The sequence below is a fragment of the Balaenoptera borealis genome, assembly GCF_965194805.1.
Source record: "Balaenoptera borealis genome assembly, chromosome: 11".
NCBI classification, from domain to species: Eukaryota; Metazoa; Chordata; class Mammalia; order Artiodactyla; family Balaenopteridae; genus Balaenoptera; species Balaenoptera borealis.
In genome coordinates this window covers 96,954,509-96,975,565 of record NC_138868.1, presented here as the reverse complement: position 1 = coordinate 96,975,565, position 21,057 = coordinate 96,954,509, and the positions used below count along the sequence as shown (strand labels likewise).

At 38.8% G+C, this 21,057-nt stretch overlaps 1 protein-coding gene and 1 long non-coding RNA gene across 3 annotated transcripts in view; one reads left to right on the top strand and one right to left on the bottom strand.

Moving 5' to 3' along the window:
* The window catches only part of PAFAH1B2 (platelet activating factor acetylhydrolase 1b catalytic subunit 2), a 24,867-nt gene extending 3,810 nt beyond the window's left edge, over nucleotides 1–21,057 (bottom strand). Inside the window, exons 1-5 of the mRNA XM_082339784.1 lie at nucleotides 20,909–21,057; nucleotides 14,723–14,810; nucleotides 5,685–5,774; nucleotides 4,755–4,871; nucleotides 3,005–3,127 (exon numbers count right to left, since the gene is read on the bottom strand). Of these exons, the coding sequence (XP_082195910.1) occupies nucleotides 3,005–3,127; nucleotides 4,755–4,871; nucleotides 5,685–5,774; nucleotides 14,723–14,803 (411 nt within the window). The 5' untranslated portion in view covers nucleotides 14,804–14,810; nucleotides 20,909–21,057. The remainder of the gene's footprint in view (nucleotides 1–3,004; nucleotides 3,128–4,754; nucleotides 4,872–5,684; nucleotides 5,775–14,722; nucleotides 14,811–20,908) is intronic.
* LOC309604814 overlaps nucleotides 20,666–21,057 on the top strand; it is a 44,571-nt gene continuing 44,179 nt past the window's right edge. The window contains exon 1 of one of the 2 annotated variants that reach the window (XR_014231064.1): nucleotides 20,666–20,687. This is a non-coding gene — a long non-coding RNA (uncharacterized lncRNA). The remainder of the gene's footprint in view (nucleotides 20,688–21,057) is intronic. The other variant, XR_014231061.1, reaches the window with a different exon arrangement.

The window sequence follows — 21,057 nt, the reverse complement described above, 5'->3', positions numbered from 1 at the left end:
AGGCACACCCAACTTAAAATGTCCAAAAACCCATTCATCATCTCCCCCACAGACTATGTTCCTTCTACATTCTCTGTGTCAACTGATCATTCCAACATCCCTGAGTCTCTCATCCCATGTACGTTATCTATTCATCATTAAATCACTCAGCTTTTACATCCTAAGTATTTTTCCAATCCATTCTTTTTTCTGACTATAGACACTGCTATGGCTAGGGAACTTATCAATATTCACCTCAATTAACGTAAAATCTCCTGACTGCTCTTCCTACCTCCAGTGGTATTACCCCTTCAATTTATCCTCCATATAGTCCACCACATAGCTAGAATAATCTAGCTCAAATACACATCTATTCATTAATACCACATGGAACCTACACTAGAACACACGAGAAATGGAGTTGGAACAAATGCTGTCTTGTTGAATCAGAGCCACATAATATCTGCTAGTATAAAACAGAGATGTGTTCTAAATTCATTTTTAACTTATTTGTTAATGATCTAATATAATTTTCAGATAAATCAGATGTCTGTCCTTCTACTATAGTAAATAAAAGCCAGCTCTTATACGGCAAGTGCAAGGTTTTATCATCTTAAACTAGAAATCGCCTTTATACAGATAACTGATCCAATTATAAAATTGTTAGAAATCCCCAACCTTTTAGTTGGTTTATAGCTAATGATGCCACACAGCAAGTTATCGTTATTTAGGCAAAAATGTTGTCACCTGTTTCTCCTACAGGGTATGATAAGAGGTCTTATTTCATAAAAACGGGTTTTCTGTAGGCGTTCTACTAAAAAAATCAAAAAAATTTTTATGCCCAAAGTAAGCGCTTATTCATGTCTGCTTTAAATTTTTTCAGCAAAACGTTGGACCTCGATTATTAACTTACTGTGTGACTGTAAAGTTCCAAAGAGAACTATAGAGAATTATGAATATGCTACCCCAATCCATCTCCTTTCATCCTTGTCAAGTGAAGACAAGGTCAATCCTAAACCCTAGTTTATATAACTGTTAAAAGTATAAGGCTCTGCATCTAATAGTTAACAAAGAAAAGCAGCCCTCAGCGCTGGCACATCAAAGCTTGGTTGAGATATAATGAGCAACCAGGAAGGATGGCCAGTGACCAATAAATACATATGTTATTCTGACTTTCAAAGAATACCATAGTAATTAAAGCCATAAAAAAGGATTAAGCCTCAAGAGCAGGGCGCCATACCTATTGGGATTGTCAAGCAAGGATAAGAAAAATAGCTTATGTACTTGCATAACATTTTCCTTAATAAATGAGTATCAAGGGTATGCCATGTGATTTTTTCTCTATAATAACTGATAATTGTTAAAATATTATTTTAAAGAAGACAAAAAAATTACACTCCTAATTCCTTTACCATGTAACAACTATTTTAATTTTATTTCCTTTTCCAATTTGCATATTTACTTTCAAGCAATTCTAAATATAATATACACACCGTTTAGTATTCGGACTGTTCACTTAAATACATCATAAATTCTGTTTTCACACAGTCCTCCTAATTGTCATATGATTAGTGCTATTATATTCAATGACTTCTGTAATCATTCCCCCATGGGGTTGATTATTTAGGTTATTTCCAATGTTTTAGTATTGTAGATAACACCACTATATATCAAATTCAAAAGTCTCGTTGAAACAAAGAATATTTATGGAGGATTTATTCAGCAACATTCATGCAACAAATATGTCCTAAGCCAGCTACAATGTACCACCCACTGTACTTAAGAGATGGACTCTTAACCACAATGTAGTCTTTTCTGGAATAATGCAGGATATAAATACATAAACAAATTAATTAAATACCATGTAATACAAAAATAAGACCTGGCTCCCCAAAACCCTGTTATAGGATAATATCCAAACTCCTAACATGGGACCTGGCTGTGGCCTCTCTCTAACTATCCCAGACTTGAACTTTATTCCAGTGATAACCCTAAAACTCTTCTGGCACCCTCCTTCACTCACCCAACAAACACATACATGTATAAGCCTTTGATCATTTCCTTCCTTTCTTCCTCCCTCCCTTTCTCTCTCTCTCATTCTTCTCTGTAATACCTTCTCTTCTCTCATTTCTCTATTTGTCTGGAAACCAATGAATTCTTTAAAACTAAACTCAGATGTCAATTTTTATGTCTAAAATATACCCTGTTCTCCCCTTAGCATACAGTATAATAATTCTGTGTATATTGCTGTGTCCGTCCACCAGCTCCTTGAGAGGAACCGTCTTACTCATTTTTCTATGCTCGGGACCTAGGATAGTGCCTTGTACATCGTGATTCTCACATGTTTGTTGAATAAATGACTACCTTATTAACACTATATCTCATTAAAGAACTGAATACATGTCAGATTTCTCAAAAACATACATTTTTAGCTGGGTTAAGAATATCTACAGGTAAACTTTAACACTGAAATAGACAGCTGTTTATCCCTGAGACCATGAAGACAATGCCTTAATTCTACAAAGGGTAGCATTTCCTGTTAGTGGTAAGACTATGAAGTACCCATTTTCTTCCTGATGGAATCTCTGATATTTTAAAGAATTCAGAGATTCTGATAAATACACCACCTTTACCATATTAACAATGGAACAAAACAACACATCTAGGCTAATCCAAACTAAGGTCTAATAAAAAGAGACTCAGGAACTAGGAGAAGTCTCATATGCAACTTAAAAAATTATCAGAAGATAGTCAAGGGAAAAAAAAAAAAAATTAAGGCAACCTGAGGCAACACAGAGGATTTCCACTTCTAAACAAGGATGAGCAGAAAAAAGATGACCCCACAGCTGTTCTAGGAAATGAGACCAGTAAGACGATGGGACATATCAGAGAACAGCTTCTCAGGAGCATGATAAACTGCTTCCAACCTAAAGATTCTCTATATTCATGAGTGACCATATTTCTAAAAAGACTCCCCACCTTACCTAATGATACCAAGGTCTCCACCCACCCAAAGACCACATACCAATACAATGATTTTGGCCTGTGGCTGCCTTGTGTTGATAAGTTGTACGATGGCCTCGATTCCACCTGCTACTTCCTCTGCTGTATTTTCATGGTTGTTTGTTCCTACCCAGACAACAATGACCTATAATTGAGGGAAGGAAAAAAAAGAGAAAAAAGATGAATACTCAGGAATGTCCACTAGTTAGTTGAAAATCTTATTTCAAAAATCAAAGAAGGAGGGGCTTCCCTGGTGGCGCACTGGTTGAGAATCCGCCTGCCAATGCGGGGGACACGGGTTTGAGCCCTGGTCTGGGAAGATCCCACATGCTGCGGAGCAACTAAGGCCATGCACCACGACTACTGAGCCTGTGCTCTAGAGCCCACAAGCCACAACTACTGAAGCCCGCACGCCTAGAGCCTGCGCTCTGCAACAAGAGAAGCCACCGCAATGAGAAGCCCGTGCACCACAATAAAGAGTAGTCCCCGCTCGCCGCAACTAGAGAAAGCCCACCCGCCGCAACGAAGACCCAACACAGCCAAGAATAAATAAATAAAATAAATAAATTTTTTAAAAAATCAAAGAAGGAAAGATGAACTTCTCAAATGGTATTAGTAACTTCAACGGGGCAGCCATCTTAAAATATTAATGTATGCCTCATATACATCGGGATAAATTCCAAACAGAAAAACACTTAAGTGGGAAAACTGTACTAGGAAGAGATGAGAAAATTCTTTTATGTGGAGTTGGAAGCTAATCTCTTAAAATCCAGAAGCTATACAAAAAAGATAATAAATTCAACTGTATAAAAATAAAACCACTGCAAGTCAAAAAAGAAAAAAAAAAAAGAGAGTGAAATCTAAGAAACATGGGGGAAAATACTTGCAACATCATAAGACTCCCTTAGTAAAAGTACCTTCTAGAAAAAATAAAAATAAAAGTACCCAAGGGAGTGTAGTGGGTATAAATACACAGTTCTACTCAAGGAAAAGAATCAGTGGGGTGGAGGCTGGATATAGTTTTTGAAAGTTTTTCTCTTTAAAAAAATAATTTTACAAGGTGGCTATCACCTAGAGACATACATCTTACTATGTAGCCCAAAGTAATTTCCACCTGTCACAAAAGAAAGGAATATGCATGAGTTTTTCTGTTAGAAAGGCAAAAATAAAATACTTCCAACTACAGCGACTGTTATCAATGGCTCAGCTTTGTTTTCTTTTTGTTGTTTGGGGTTGAAAAAATTTATATGCAGTGTGCCAACTCAGGATGTTGATAATGCTATAAGGCACTGGGTACATGTTCGGGCTGAACATTTGTTCACATCTGCTTCAAATTTTCTTCAGAAGAACCTGGAGGCCTTGATTACCAACCTGTTTATATGTTTAAATGGATCCAAAATTACCTCCTCAAGTGAATCATAGCCCTGCTCCCACGGCCCACCTCTGAGCACATTCCCCCTCATACTGCCTCAGGTCAACAGAATAGCATACCTTATTAGCATCAAATCTCTTCCTACAGCAGAAGATAATTATAACAATTACAAGTACAAACCAAGCAAGCAATACATTGATTCTTAATTAAGCATGTATGTGGAATGTTCTTAAACAATATCATTTAACTTAAAGGGGCACGAAGCAAAGAACAACAGTGAAATAATGCTTTAAAGAAGCAATTTTTTTTTTTACTACCAGTTTCTGACAATTTAACTATCTGCAAAAGACTCAAGATTAAGGATATTCTTTAAAAAAAAAAATAATAAGTTTCATTTCACCTTAGGTTTAATATTCTCCAGTTCTCCATTCTTTAGTCTCCATAAAACATGTCTTGTTGTATCTCCCCCAATTCCAAAATTCAGTGCATGAAGTGGGGAAAAAAGCTCTCGCCATATCTGAAAAGAGAAAAACTTGATTTATTTAAGCTGAAATTAGTGGAAAATAAAATCCCTCAATTGCAATGTGTTGTGAGGCATCTGAAATAAGTTTCCCTTTTCTGTATTCAAATGTAACACTGCAAGTGGTATTCTACCAACTGCTGAAAGGGCTTTGAAGATGCCATTGTGTAACTCAGTTTTCAGTGCAGCTTTAGATCTCAGCTCAAGACCTAAGTCACAGCTCAACCTGATGCCACTTAGGTACCAACATTTATAATTAAGCTGCCAACTCAATAAACTCTCCTTTCCCTTTATTCAACCATTTAAAGGAATAGGGTGAAGTAGAAACATGAGATGAAAAAATTTAGAGTGCTTGAGCCAAAAAGATATAAAGCTATCTTTTCTTTTAAATTTCCCTTGGGAGAATGTCTAACCTCAAAAAGATTCAAAACAGTTCACTACAAAAATATATAAAATATAAAAATGGTAAACACAAATAATAAGAACTGAGAATCATGACTAAGACAAACCTCAATGAGCATATACAAATAAGAAAATAGTAAAATACAAATAAGAATTGAAAATCATGACTAGGACAAATATAAACAAATATAATGTGAAGCTTCTTGGAAGCCAAGGCAAAAAAGGGAGCTTAGTTATAAATAATGTTGTATTTTTTCCTTTGTCTCATCATGCTTGATGGCACAAAGAATCCCATCAGGTAGGTCTGACTTCCCTTCTACTCTGAACTAGAGTGGAATGAATGCAAGTCTGTTATCAATGAATGTGTTGATATGAGCAGCATGGACCACCCTCACCCCTGCACCTTACCTCATACTGCTGCATCAACTGCACCATGGAGTCCCCCACGAACAGGACATCTGGCTCTTTGTCTTTGCAGTCCAGGACAAATCTGTTGTGCTGGTGTGAAGAAGAAAGAACAATCAGAAACTGGCATTTTTCCCTGTGAGATTTCTTGGCCTAGACAAACAGTCGTCCAACCAGTTACTCTGTTGTTAAACATTCTATTTGGTCTGTCCCTAAAGCTGATTCCTCTCAATCTGCTATTAACTCCTGGGCCCTTCTGAAAACCAGAACAGAAAAATGCGTTCATGTTTTTTTAAAAGCTTACCTTTTCCTCCAACTCTTTTAAAGAAAATTTCAGATATACTTAAAGCTGACGTAATATAATGAACACCTGTACACACTCATCTACATTCAACAATAACATTTTCCCACATTTGCTTTATCTGTGTGTGTTTGCTGAATCATTTGAGGGTAAGCTGCAAACATTGTGATTCTTCACCTTTAAATATTTCGCATGCATCTCGTAAGCATAAGGACAGTCTCCTATAAAACCACAGAACTATTATCACATCTAAGAAAATAAACAATAATCCCATAAATCTAACATTTAATCTTCACACAATTGTTCCAAAAGTATTATATGTATCTATTTTTTGAACTAGGATCCAATCAAAAGGCATGCACTTCATTTGAATGATTTTAATATGGCCTTTGAAAATGTCTGCTAACCTCTAAATGTGAGATGTTGGCAAACTGGGACTCAGGCTTTTTCAGTCTAATTCAAGTTTCTAAGCAGGGGTGACCTAGCCCTGGCATGCTTCTCTTTGCTCTTAAGGCATATGACACCTTTAAAAAGATTTCACCCATTGATGCTAAACTGAAGGACATAGCTTCAATTTTTATATTCATCCCTGAAACAAATTAACATGATGCTTTAGCAGGTCTCTAACCCAGTTCTAGGGAAAGGTCTGAATACTGTTTCTTTTTCTCAAACTCTACATTCAATTATGCTTCCCCTAGGAATTAATTAAGATGGAATTACTATTTAAGTATTTCTGCTGATAATACAAGTGCAGATGACACTGTGGTGAAACTGAGATATTTCACTGCTATTAGTGAAAATACAAAAATATTTCTGGAAATAATTTGACAATTGATTAAGACATCTCTTTTACAGTGACAGGATTTGGGATAACTTTTTCTTTTCTCTTGGGTCCATGTCTTGTGTAAACAATTTTTAAAAATTACTATTGTTTCAATAAGTATTTTTAAACTGAAGGGATAAGATGAGCAAGAATAAAACTTTAGCTAGTTTTATTGAGTAGGTGCTCTTTCACATCACATCGTCTCTCTACTGTGTATGCTAAAGTGCCAACTACCTCTCAATACCAACAAAACAGCTTATGTTTAAAGAATGTCATGGACCTACTAGAGAATGGACTTGAGGATACGGGGAGGGGGAGGGGTGAGATGTGACAGGGTGAGAGAGTGTCATGGACATATATACACTACCAAATGTAAAATAGGTAGCTAGTGGGAAGCAGCCACATAGCACAGGGAGATCAGCTAGGTGGTTTGTGACCACCTAGAGGGGTGGGATAGGGAGGGTGGGAGGGAGGGAGATGCAAGAGGGAAGAGATATGGGAACATATGTATATGTATAACTGATTCACTTTGTTATAAAGCAGAAACTAACAACAAAAAAAAAAGAATGTCATGGAATTTAAGCTCTGCTGTTCTAAAGGTTTAAGTGCTCTAAATTTTCTTTTTAAGTATAAAAGTAGTTGCAATGAGCTTGGAAAAACAGAAAAGATCAAAGCAAAACATCTATAATCCTACCATTTTAACCCAGTACCTATTAACATTTTAGGGTATTTTTTTCTCATTATTTTTTCACATCCCCCTGCAACACAGTTGAAACGTATGTATATCTCCTTAAGGCACAATAGCTTTGGGGACAGAAAAACCTATGTTCGAAGTCTAGCTTATCTACTTTCTAGTGCAGTGACCTTAAGCAAGTACATAACCCCGAGTTTTGTTTTACACATCTGCTGGCAACTCTGTTTTAGAGTTGTGAAGATGAGAGTTCTATAAAAGGGGCCCAGCTTCTGGCTGCCACCCAGTAGGTACTCAATAAAGAACAGCCATTATAACTGCATTAACATTAGAAATATTTTTCTATGTAGCTACATGATTTTCATAACTATAATTTTTAAAAAAAGTTTATCATGTAATTTTTTTGTTTTAGCAGTTTTTTTTTTTTAAATTTTATTTATTTATTTTATTTTTGGCTGTGTTGGGTCTTCGTTTCTGTGTGAGGGCTTTCTCTAGTTGTGGCAAGCGGGGGCCACTCTTCATTGCAGTGCGTGGGCCTCTCACTGTCGCGGCCTCTCTTGTTGCAGAGCACAGGCTCCAGACACGCAGGCTCAGTAATTGTGGCTCACGGGCCCAGCTGCTCCGCGGCATGTGGGATCCTCCCAGACCAGGGCTCGAACCCGTGTCCCCTGCACTGGCAGACAGATTCTCAACCACTGCACCACCAGGGAAGCCCCTATCGTGTAATTTTTTTTAAAAATCTTCATTTATTTATTTATTTGGCAGCGCCACACAGCTTGCAGGATCTGAGTTCCCCACCCGGGACTGAACCCGGGCCCTCGGCAGTGAGAGCACGGAGTCTTAACCACCGGACCGCCAGGGAATTCCCTATAACCATAATTTTTAACACCACTTAATATCCTACTGGATGCATCCAGTGGCACATTCATTTTTTTTAGCTCTTTATCCTAATGACAGATTTGCCAGAAGCCTCCTATTGACTGAGATGAAGAAACTTACACACACACACACACACACACACATTTTCTTTTACAGTTTGGGAATTTTTAGGGCAAAGGGGATTAACACTTTCATGGATCTTGGAAATACTTCCAAATTACTAACAAAATGGCTACTGGCTATATCTATTCTGACACCAGCAATGTATCAGAACTCATTTTACTATACTTGCACCTGCACGGGTTATTAACATTTTTCTCTCCCTCCTTTCTTTTCCCATTGTTTTAATCTGTACTTTTTGGAAACAAAAAGTTAAAGCTCCTGTCATGCTCATTGAGACACTTATCTAGTATATTTGAGGATATTTTTATTGATAATACAACAAAAAATATCAATACTTCATCTGTAATATTTACTGCAAATATTTCTGTCAGTCTGCTGCTAAGCCTTCTTTAGGTGGTTAACGTTTTGATACGAATTGTTATTAAATTTGCCTACAGTCAAGTCTTTTAATATCACCCTTAAAAAAAACTTACGATTATGGAAAATATCAAGCGTACAGGAAAGCAGAGAGAATAACACAATGGATCTCTGTGTATCCATCACCAGATACAGCAATCATCTAATTTACGGTCACTATGATTTCAACATTCCAGAAACTACTGCCCCACCCCATTCTTAGATTATTTTGAAGCAAACTGAGGGTATAGCATTTCATGTATAAATATTTCAACATGTAGCTCTTAAAAGATTAAAAATATATATAACCACAATACCAGTTCTATCCCTCTAAAATTAATAGTAATCCTTTAATATCAACAAATAACTAGTGAGTATTCAAATTCAATGTCACAAAATTTTATTTTATGATTTGTTTTTTAAAATCAGGATCCAGACAATTTGTCTCTTAAATCCCTTTTAATCTATAGGTTTCCCCTCCCTCTGCGACCACCTTCCAAACTTTTTTTTTAAGGAATATGGCTGTCTGACCTATAGACTCTCCCATAGTCTGGATTTTGTTGACTGCATTCCTGTGGTGGTGGTGGACATGTTCATCTGTTCCAGGTACTTCTTGATATGTGGTACTTAAGTCTAGAATAGGGATGGATATTTTAGCAATACTCCGTAAGTAGTATTGAGTATCACTTCAATACTTATTTTAATCATGACTGCTTTTCTTTTAATGTTTTGTTTCTAAATAATTTATCTACAGAAGACCTGCAAAGATTGTAGAGTATTTGCATATATCCCTAACTCAGCTTCTTTCAATGTTAGCATCTTTTATTTTATTTTATTTTTTAAAAACAGAACTTTCAGGTGTAAGGATTTTTTTTTTTAATTTTATTTACTTTTTATTTATTTATTTATTTTTGGCTGCGTTGGGTCTTTGTTGCTGTGCGCGGGCTTTCTCTAGTTGCAGTGAGCGGGGACTACTCTTCACTGTGGTGCATGGGCTTCCCACTGCAGTGGCTTCTCTTGTTGGGGAGCACGGGATCTAGGCACACAGGCTTCATTAGTTGTAGCATGCAGGCTCAGTAGTTGTGGCTCGCAGGCTCTAGAGAACAGTTGTGGCGCACTGGCTTAGTTGCTCCGCAGCATGTGGGATCTTCCCGGACCAGGGCTCGAACCTGTGTCCCCTGCATTGGCAGGCAGATTCTTAACCACTGCGCCACCAGGGAAGCCCTCAATGTTAGCATCTTATATAAGCATGGTACATTTGTCAAACCTAAGAAATTAACATTAGGGAATACTATCAACTAAAATAAAGTTTATTCAGATCTCACTAATTTTTCCACTAACGTCCATTTCCTGAATCAATCAGGATATCACATTGCATTTAATCTATACATCTCCTTTAACTCTTCCAATATGGGACAGTCTCTTGGTCTTTCCTTGTCTTTCATGACCTGACACATTTAGTTGCGGTAAGGTGTTCTGTAGACAGTCCCTCAATTTGGGTCTGTCTGATGTTTTCCCATGAATAGGGTGAGGTTATGGATTTTTGGGGAAGACTACCACAGAGGTGATGTGCCCTTGTTGTATCATATCAGGGAACATGACTTATTACTGGTGATGTTAATATTGATCATTTGGGTAAGGTGGTGTTTGCCAGTTTTCTCCACTATCAAGTTATTATTTTCCCTTCCATACTCTGTATGTTAGAAGCAAGACACTAAATTCAGCTCCAACTCCTAGAGGGAGGGGTATCAAAAAATATGTGGGCGTATGTTAGAACCACCAAAGTAATTTACAGGGAGATACTCTAAGGCTAGGCAAATATACCGTTTCTCCTTAAAGTTGTGTCCACTAATGTTAGTATTCATCAATGGATCTTGCCTACAGTAATTATTACTGCAGTGTTCTATCCAGGATTTTCTTTTCCCTCTTTACTTCTACATTTATTAATTAAAATTATTCTGTAATGAAGATTTAGCCCTTCTCCCCTATTTATTTATTCATCCACTCATTTATTTATAGCAGAATGGATTAATGAACACTTATTTTATTCTTTCAGTTATAAACCAGTAATACCATCATTTGTTACACTGCTCAAAATGTTCAACGTTGCACTCTGGGGGCTCTTTCAGGTCTTTCAGGTGGTCAAAGTTAGTATCGTCAATGAGACAAACCAATACCGCATGTATTCTATGTGATGTACTGGGGACCCATCACTTCAGTGATATGCCTGCCATCCATCTTTTTTTTTCCTTTTCTTTTTTGAGTAGTTTCTTGATTTCTTGCACTACAAGATGCTACAGGCCCATATTTTTATTTTCTTTGCTCCAGCTATAGAATCAATCATTTCTCCAAGGAGCCCGGATTCCTTTCATTGGAGAACTGTATTTAAAAACCAAGATCTAGGTATATAATATATTTTAATATAAGTTAGTCCTTCCATATTATACAAGTTTTCAAAAAAATTTAAATATTCATATCTGTTTTTCTTCCATTTGACTAATTTTTTCCTAGTCAGTGCTAATCATTTAAAGTTTTCTAATTTACGCCAGAAACAACAAAGGCATCTAGTCTTAGTTACTACTTTTAGTAAACTTATAAATGACCTAAATGCACATCAATGAGATAACAGACAACCCACTGTGGTATTTTCATATAAAATAATTGAATACTACTTGAAGAGAAAAAAATGAATAAACTACAGCTATATTTTTAATATGTATGATTACTGCAGAAAAAAATACATTCAGAAAGATACTATTTACAGTTTAAAAACGTGCAAAAAGGGACTTCCTTGGTGGCGCAGTGGTTAAGGATCCACCTGCCAATGCAGGGGACACGGGTTCGAGCCCTGGTCTGGGAAGATCCCACATGCCGCGGAGCAACTGGGCCCGTGAGCCACAACTACTGAGCCTGCGCTCCAGAGCCCGCAAGCCACACCTACTGAGCCTGTGTGCCACAACTACTGAAGCCTGCGCGCCTAGAGCCCACGCTCCGCAACGAGAAGCCACCACAATGAGAAGCCTGCACACCGCAACGAAGATTAGCCCCCGCTCACCGCAACTAGAGAAAGCCCGCATGCAGCAATGAAGACCCAACACAGCCAAATATAAATAAATTAATTAATTAATAAAAAAAAGTGCAAAAATACTAACTATATTGTTTAGAGATTATATATGTAGTATGTAAATACATGAAATTACTGGCTTGGGGGTGGGGAGGTAGGAAAGAGAAAGAAATGTGATCAATGAGGGGTATACAGGGAACAGCAATTCTTTTAGCAATGTTTTATTTTTTTAGGGTGAGTAGCAAATACACAGATGCTCAAAATATTTCATAATACTTTTTTAAAGATATAAACAAGTGAGGAAGATTAAGAAAGAATAATCACGTAATTGATCCATAGCAGAGCAGTCAAAATAAAAAACTACCACTCAGGGCTTCCCTGGTGGCGCAGTGGTTGAGAATCTGCCTGCCAATGCAGGCGACACGGGTTTGAGCCCTGGTCTGGGAAGATCCCACATGCCGCGGAGCAACTAGGCCCGTGAGCCACAATTACTGAGCCTGCGCGTCTGGAGCCTGTCCTCCGCAACAAGAGAGGCCGCGATAGTGAGAGGCCCACACACCGCGATGATGAGTGGCCCCCGCTTGCCACAACTAGAGAAAGCCCTCGCACAGAAACGAAGACCCAACACAGCCATAAATAAATAAATTAAAAAATTTAAAAAAATCCAAAAAACAAAAAACTACCACTCAAAATAAGCTAGTTAGGGGCTTCCCTGGTGGCGCAGTGGTTGAGAATCTGCCTGCCAATGCAGGCGACACGGGTTCGAGCCCTGGTCCGGGAAGATCCCACATACCGCGGAGCGACTAGGCCCGTGAGCCACAATTACTGAGCCTGCGCGTCTGGAGCCTGTGCTCCGCAACAAGAGAGGCCGCGATAGTGAGAGGCCCACACACCGCGATGATGAGTGGCCCCCGCTTGCCACAACTAGAGAAAGTCCTCGCACAGAAACGAAGACCCAGCACAGCCATAAATAAATAAATAAATAAATAAATAAATAAATAAATAAATAAGCTAGTTGAAAGACTGATTTTTAAGTCTGAGACGACCAAAACAGAAAGAGAATACAACTATGAAGAGTATAAAGAGAATCACTAAATACTAAAACAGGAAACTCTGGGGACTTAAAATCATATAGAACTTGTTAGTTCAAAAGGTAATACGGGGCTTCCCTGGTGGCGCAGCGGTTGAGAATCTGCCTGCCAATGCAGGGGACAACAGGTTCGAGCCCTGGTCTGGGAAGATCCCACATGCCGCGGAGCAACTAGGCCTGTGAGCCACAACTACTGAGCCTGCGCATCTGGAGCTTGTGCTCCCCAACAAGAGAGGCCACGACAGTGAGAGGCCCGCACACCACAATGAAGAGTGGCCTCCGCTCATCGCAACTAGAGAAAGCCCTCACACAGAAACGAAGACCCAACACAGCCAAAATAAATAAATAAATAAATAAATAGCGTTCCCTTAAAAAAAAAAAAAAAAGTCCACTTGTGTTGCTTTAAAAAAAAAAAAAAAGTAAAATTAATAAAGTAATCTGTATTTAAAAAAAAAGGTAATACGGTTGGAAACAGATAAAGGTTAAATATAGTTATTGTTAAGTGACAACACTTATTAAAAGCAAGCTACAAATACTGAAAAAAAAAAGTGTTAAAAAAAACCAATGGGACATACTGAGAGGGCAAAGGGGCCAGAGCCTGAAGGGATTCCCACTTGCTAAACCTTGGACAATGAGTTTCAAAATTACAGTGTATTTAAAAAAAAAAAAAAAAAAAAAAATTACAGTGGATTATAACCCCCTTGACTAAAATAAGAACCTGTGAGACCATATTATAACGAAATAGAATTGGTTTAGGCCAACACCATCTTAACCAAGTGATCAAAGCTACTATCATCAATGAGACAAATCAACATCACATGCTTTCTATGTGATGCACTGAAGACATCACTTCCCTGATACTCCTGCCAAAAATGTATAATGTGAATCTTGATTATGAGAAAAGAGAGGGACATTTCACAAAATAAATGGCCTATACTATTCCAAATGGTCAAGGTCATGAAAAACAAAGGCTAAGAAATGTTTCTGATTAAAGGAGAATGAAGAGAAACGACAACCAAATGCAATGTGTGATCCTAGACTGGGAAGAAAATTGATATAAACAACACTACTGGGACAACTACAGAAATCTGAATATGGTTTTTGGATTAGGTAACAGTATAATGTCAGTGTTAAATTTCCTGATTTTAATAACTGTATTGTAGTTATGTAAGAAAAAGTTCTTGTTTTCAAAAAACACACTCAAATATTTAGGGGTAAAGGGGCATTGTGATGACTGCAACATACTTTCAAATGATTCAGAAAAAACTGTAAGTTGGTAAATGGTACAGATACAGACAGAATGATTAGGCAGATGTGGCAAAATGTTAACAAGGTGCAAGTCTAGGTGAAGGATATAGGAAGTTCCTTCTAAAGTGTTTGTAATATTTGTATAATTTTGAAATTACTTCAAAATTTAAAAAAGCTTAAAGAAAGAATACTGTAGAGACACTGTCATCTATTAAAATTAACAGTACGCAATGCCCATGCTCTCAAAATATTCCTCAGTTCCAACATCACATGGTGATTAGGAATGACATCTCTAACATTAGATTTTTATTTACAGTAATCAATTCTTGTTGACCATTAAAAACACCCCATTGTAGCTCTGGTTAAAAGACTCTAAAAATTGAAGAGACTCATCTATGTGAATAACGCATGTGCACCTCCTTTTACCTGAGACATCCATCTGTCATCTCCTTGAATATCTTCCGCTGCATGTGGAATGGCTGCTGGGTTTGAGTCTCCTTGGCTCATTCTACACCTGAGGAAAAAAATGTCTATGTTATGTTTTGTTCACTGACAGGAATGTTTCTTTGTTACCACTTACATAAATATTACATGTCAGGTTTTAAATAAGAATAAGAATTAAATAAATTTCATTGGGTTTTGCCTAGAAACGATGCAACTGGAGTTTATTTTCAGCAGAGACGAGGTCCAGGACATGACTGCCTAAGTCCCATAAATATCTAGCACTACTAAACTTCCAGACAGGTTTGAATATCATTCAGGAACAATGCATTACATCAGTATATACCTTACACCTATATTAATTTTTCATAAATACATGTTACTGTAAGAACCAAATGACAAGGAATTAAACCCTTCAAGTTCAATGACATCTACATTAGAGCCTTTTAGGCTGCTAGAGTTACACACTTAAGAATTAGTACAGCACCGATTAGAATCCAGTGATCACTAAACATCACACAAATACCTGTATTACAGATGATGACAAAACTAGTCATGGGCTTTGGCAGTGGTTTTTTCATTTTTATTATTTATTATTATTTTTAATTTTTAATTTTTTTGGCAGTGCCCCGCAGCATGCTGGATCGAGTTCCATGACCAGGGATCAAACCCATGTCCCCGGCAGTGGGAGCGCAGCAGAGTGTTAATAACCGCTAGCCCACCAGGGAAGTCCCTGGCATTGGTTTTTTACAAATGTTTACTAGGTATTTCTATTTTTGACAGGTATCCACTAAAAAAAATTTGATTAACGACGAACCTAAATATGGCATCTGATAGTGGAGAAGAAGGAATAAGTGAAATTCAGGAAAATTAGAAATGCTAATCTTCTAGAAAGACAAGTAAGAAACCAGACTGTTTTCAACCAACTCTGGAGAATACATACTAGAGACATTAGGCTCAAGAGATTACTTGGAAAATGCAAAGGATGATGAAAGAGAAAAAGCTGGGGTTTTGTGGCTTATAGAAAAAAAGGCCGTACTCTCTATTTCTTTCCTTTGCCATCCTCAAATACAACTAAACTTTCTCAGAAAGAGGACTGAGTTATAGCCTTTTAATAAGTATTCACTGAGTAAACAAAACACCCTGGATTACCAAGGTAGTAGTTTTTGAGGATCAAAAAGTAACAAACCCTAAACATGAAAGCAAACCTTCATGAAAAATAAATTACAGAAGCAAACAATTTTAACACTAATTATGTAAATAAATTCGATCAGTTCCAAATGACACTAGGTCTAAAAAAAATTGGGCTCAGGGTTAAGCCTATATCTGACTAAAGATGTAAAATATCATTCACAACCTGTGTATTATTTCTTTAGATTACTAAAATTTGCAACTATCAGAAAATAATAACTACCTATGAAGGACTATCTACTCTATGCTTTATACATACCACCTCCGATCCTCACAAAAGTACTGCAAAATGAAGAAAACGAGGATCAGATAATTTAGGTACTTTGTTCAGTGACTGAAATGAGGTTTGTCTGACCCCAATTACGTCACATCTGGCCCACTGATCACAAACCAGTTCACGCTGACTCCCTAAAGGGGACCTATATCTAACCATTTCACCCAAAAGACTTATGACATACCACACGGAGCTAAAAACATCAATGTAAAATGCAGGAATCGGGAAGAACTGCAAGATGAACCTATATAGTTCCAATCAGACTATGATATCTGTTTGGAGTTTCACTGTCTAAGCAAAGTGTGGAAAAATCAGAAGATACATAAAAGAAAAAAAAAAGGATTACAGGGTTAAAACAAATAGCCACACAGAAACTTCTTGTTTTTAGCCAATAAAACATTCTAAATCTTCCATATAAAAGTTTCTTGGGGTCTACGTTCAATGCTTGATTCAAGTCTGGCTATTCAGATTAAATCTGATATGGCACTTAATAATCATTTTAATTTTAGTAAGTAACTTTCTTCCCCGCTGATCAAAAAGCTCTATTGTCCTTAAGACCAACAAGGAGCAACTTTTCCCATTTTCTGGATTTCAAAATTAGATATATAATGTAAAGAAATACAGCAACAAAACAGCTCCATTTTCCACTCACTAATTGAAAAAGTCTATTTCCTAACTTTTAAAACAGATTTTAAAAACCCAACTATTTCTCATTTATTTTCCCACCTGGAGAAACTCTTAACATGTTAGGTATTTTTGAGGCAAAAGTTAACTGCCACAGGGTTAACTGAGTGATCACTACTAAAAAGGAGAAAAATAATCTGCCCCCCTCTCACTGTGTGATTATGTAATTGAAACCATTTTTCCTGGGGATTGTTAAAAGAACAAGGATGACAAAACTGTACATATGAGGTGCCGCCACAATAAAATGTATCCAAATTCATCCCTCACCACTTAAAGACACAATGCAGGCACTCCAACTACATTTCAGTTCTTGGAACACCATGTTCAGATTTTGTTGAAAAACTTAAGAATTTTGACAAACCAGAGGGTGTTTCAAGGAAAGGAGCCAAGATGGTGAGAAATTAGAAAACCTGTCATATCAGAAATCGTTGAAAGAAACAGGTATGCTTATAATCTGCAGAAAAACTGGTTGAGGAAGAGGAAATCATGGGACAAATAGCTGTCAAAGTATTTGAAGATTACTAGGAAGGGACTTTAGGCTTATTCTGCATGTCCCCAAATAGGAAGACAAGGCCAGTAGATACAATGTACAGTGAAACAAATTTCTAACAAACAGAACTGCAAATGACATGACCTGCCTCTCAAGGCAGATTCCTCCCAAGGGGCCGCAGAGACTAGGTGAACACCTACTAGTAAAGCATAAAGTGAACTAAAGCATATGAATAAAGACTGGCCCAGATTAGCGGGATTCAAACATTTTTTAATGTTTTAGAATCTTTTTGAAATGTTGCTCAATATATGTATATTTATAAATTAGATGTGAATTGCTGTTAACCTGTATATTAAATATTCGTAATTTTTTCCTTTTTTACGTAAAAAAGAATGAATGTAAAAAGAGGTTCTAAATATTTTCCTATATGCCTATGGATCTCCTTATGCATCCCAGGGCAGCACACATACTCTACTTTCAAGACCAGTGGTCTATATAAACTGTAAGATCTCTTTAGATCTATGATTCAATTTACAGACATGGATTTTTAGAGTTTCTCCAACAGGTAAACAACTGATCAAAAAATAATAACTGCAATAAAGATTTATTAAGAACTTACTATTTACAAGACACTGTGCTAGGAGCTTTGTTATTTAAATAAAACTGAAGCTCAGGGAGATTTAAGGAAATTGCTCCATGATAGGGAGAGCTGGGATTTGAACTCAGGGTGATATACTACCCTCCAAAACCTATTACTCTTGAGCAAAGGGCATTAGGCTCTATATAGAAAAGACTGTATGAAACAATGATAAATTCTAATTTACTAAGTCAATTCACTTATATATCCTATTACTACAACCCAAATTTAATGGCATTCTGATACCCTGAGCAAAACACTTTCATCTCAGTCCTAAATTTTGTCATGAGCAAAATGAAAAAGCTGTAGGGACAGAGAAACTGAGGAACAAAATGTCACTTATCTCAAGTTACTAGGGAGGTAAAACTGAGAGAATTTAGCACAATATTCCCAATTAGCTAGTCTTTTTCTTCTTTAACTATGAATACAAGGTCATCCTCCTTCCTCCTCTGAGCAAAATTTGTTTCTTTGTGCCTTCAGACACTTGGATTTTGGATTATTTTGCCAAATCAAAATCTTACAATACAAGGTAGCTTTCAGTTTTACCTGTGCCTATGGCTTGGTAACATTTTTAAACAGCGGTTAAAAAAAAAAACAACAACAACTGAGGGGCAAACCCACGTAATCTCCTCTTTAAGAACCAAACTAGGGGGACTTCTCTGACAATCCAGTGGTTAAGACTCCGCACAGGGGGCGTGGGTTCAATCCCTGGTCAGGGAACTAAGATCCCACATGCCATGCGGTGAGGCCAAAGGATTTAAAAAAAAAAAAGAAAGAAAGAAAAGAAAAGAAAAAAAGAAGAACCAAGCTGGGGACTATGCATTTAGGGGATTCAAATAATTCGGGAGTTAGATAAAAAAAACTGTGTACTGTTTATAATAAAAATGAATAATCAATCAGGAGCCATCCAGAGAACAGCCTGTGGTGGGTCACAAAAATCTGAGTGATTTGGGGTTTCCTGCCTCACGAAGAGAGCAATATCGTGGCACAGAAGTATTCAGAATGCTGTAATTAGTAACAACAGAAAAAGTAGCAACAGAGAGGGATTTGACTCCCATCTCACCTCCCTGATTCATAATAATCGCCTCTGTGCAGCAAGTCATTAACTTCTGAGGTCACAAACAGCATGTTCAGTTAGAAAAACCCAACAGAATGGAAATAAAGGTCCGAAGAAATTAATTTATCAGGAGACATACTCTTCCAGGGAAGCTTTAACTGTCCACTAAAATGAGTTCTCTGGGAAGATGAGGAGTAAGTGACTTGCACAGCATTTCCCAATTTTCCTGCATTTTCTGTCTTCTCTACTTAACTCCGACTATGACAGTCTTAACACCAGAATTTCCAAATGCTTATACCAGCGTGGTGTAGTGTGTGTCTAATCAAAAACCATTTCCAACAACAAAGAATTATAAATACTCAAGCTGAGCTGGATGTTTCTTTAGTTTAACCAGGAAACAGATGGAGGGGGAAAGTTGCACTAAGAATTAAAAGATTCAGAATGTTTCCACTCTGACCTCAGACCCTTCATTTTGTTTCAGATGGAGTTGGCAGGGTTATTCTAAAGGCCAAGGCAGGCCTCATCCCTAGTACCCTGCCTCAGTGGGCTGGTGGATGGGTCCCGGGGTTCCAGCACATTCAGAATTTATTATCAAATGCCCAAGCCAACGCATTAAAGCACAGTGATTTCATACTCCTCCCCTGCTCCCGCACAAGGAGGCAACCTTTATATCAGAACAATGTGCCCAGGAGAAGAATCCAAAGACACAAGGCATATCCAAGGCAAAGGCGTATTCAGATGCTCAAGGGGGCAATACCCCGTGTTTTCTCCATACCTTTACCACTCCCCCAACATGACCCCCCCCGTTTAAAGCTGTACAAAATGAGGCCTTAGGGTGGGTCCAGGTGGTCTTCCCTTTCTCCATGGGTAAGCTCTAAAAAGAGGCCAAAGCTTCATGTGTTTGGTTTTCTTAAGGTTTGTATACACACTATGAAAAGCAACGCTGGCCTGGGAGGTATGGAAAGAATAGTGAGTCACCGTGCAACGGGTACATCACAAACCTGAAGGCCAGAAGATCCTGATCTGGTACATGGACATGGACCAGGTAAAAAGCACCTAAGAAAACCTGTCCATTGGTAGGTTTAACTAGTTGGTTGACCTTGGGCAAATCACCAGCCTCGCTGGGCCTCATCTCTAAAATGAGGTGCTGGACTAGACAGCCCTCTAAGAAATAAGCCCTTCTAAGTCGTGACAGCCTATGGATTTTTAAATATACTAGAGGAGGTAACGGAGAAGTTTCTGACGGGTGGGAAAAAGTGCTCCGTCAAAAAAACAGTAACGGGTCTGACCCCGCGCTAACGGCCTCCCAAACAGAGGAAAGGGGAGAAAAGGGTCAGAGGTTCAACCTCGGGAAGGAGGGAAAGGCAACAGCCGAGACCCGAGGCAGAAGCGTGGCTGGAAATGGGGCTGGAGGCGGCGAGCCCCGGGCCGGGGTAGCGGGGGATGCAGGGCGGCCTGCTCCGGGGGACGGGCAGGGCCGGATCGGGCCGGGCGGCGCGCCCCGCCACGGTGCTCGGCCGCGGGAAGAGGCGGGGCGGCTGGGCGGCCGAGGAGGCAGCAGGTTTGGGGGTGGGGTATTGGGGAAAGGCTCCGAGGGAGGCGGCGAGCGGCCTGGAGGTGCGGGGGGCAGAGCGGGCGGCCAGGGAACCCACGCCGGGCCAGCCGAGAAGGGGCGAGCGCGGGAGCCACCCCAAGGCTCGGGGGGGGAGGGGTGGCGCGGGGGAGGGGCCGGCAGGGTGGGGGAGGGGAGGTCGCGGGCCTCTCACAATAACAAGTAGCAGCCTCTTCCAACCCCCACCTCTAAGCCACCGATTCCCCGAGCCCCGGAATGCACTCACTCAGGCACAGGGTCCGTGCGGGACCCAAGCGGCTGCGGCGTCGGCGGGTCGCGCGTCTGTCGCTCGCTCAGTCCCGGCGGCCCCGCTCCAGCGCGTCCCTCCTCCGGCCTCAGCACCCGCTGCAGCGCCCCCACTTCCGGTTCCCCTGC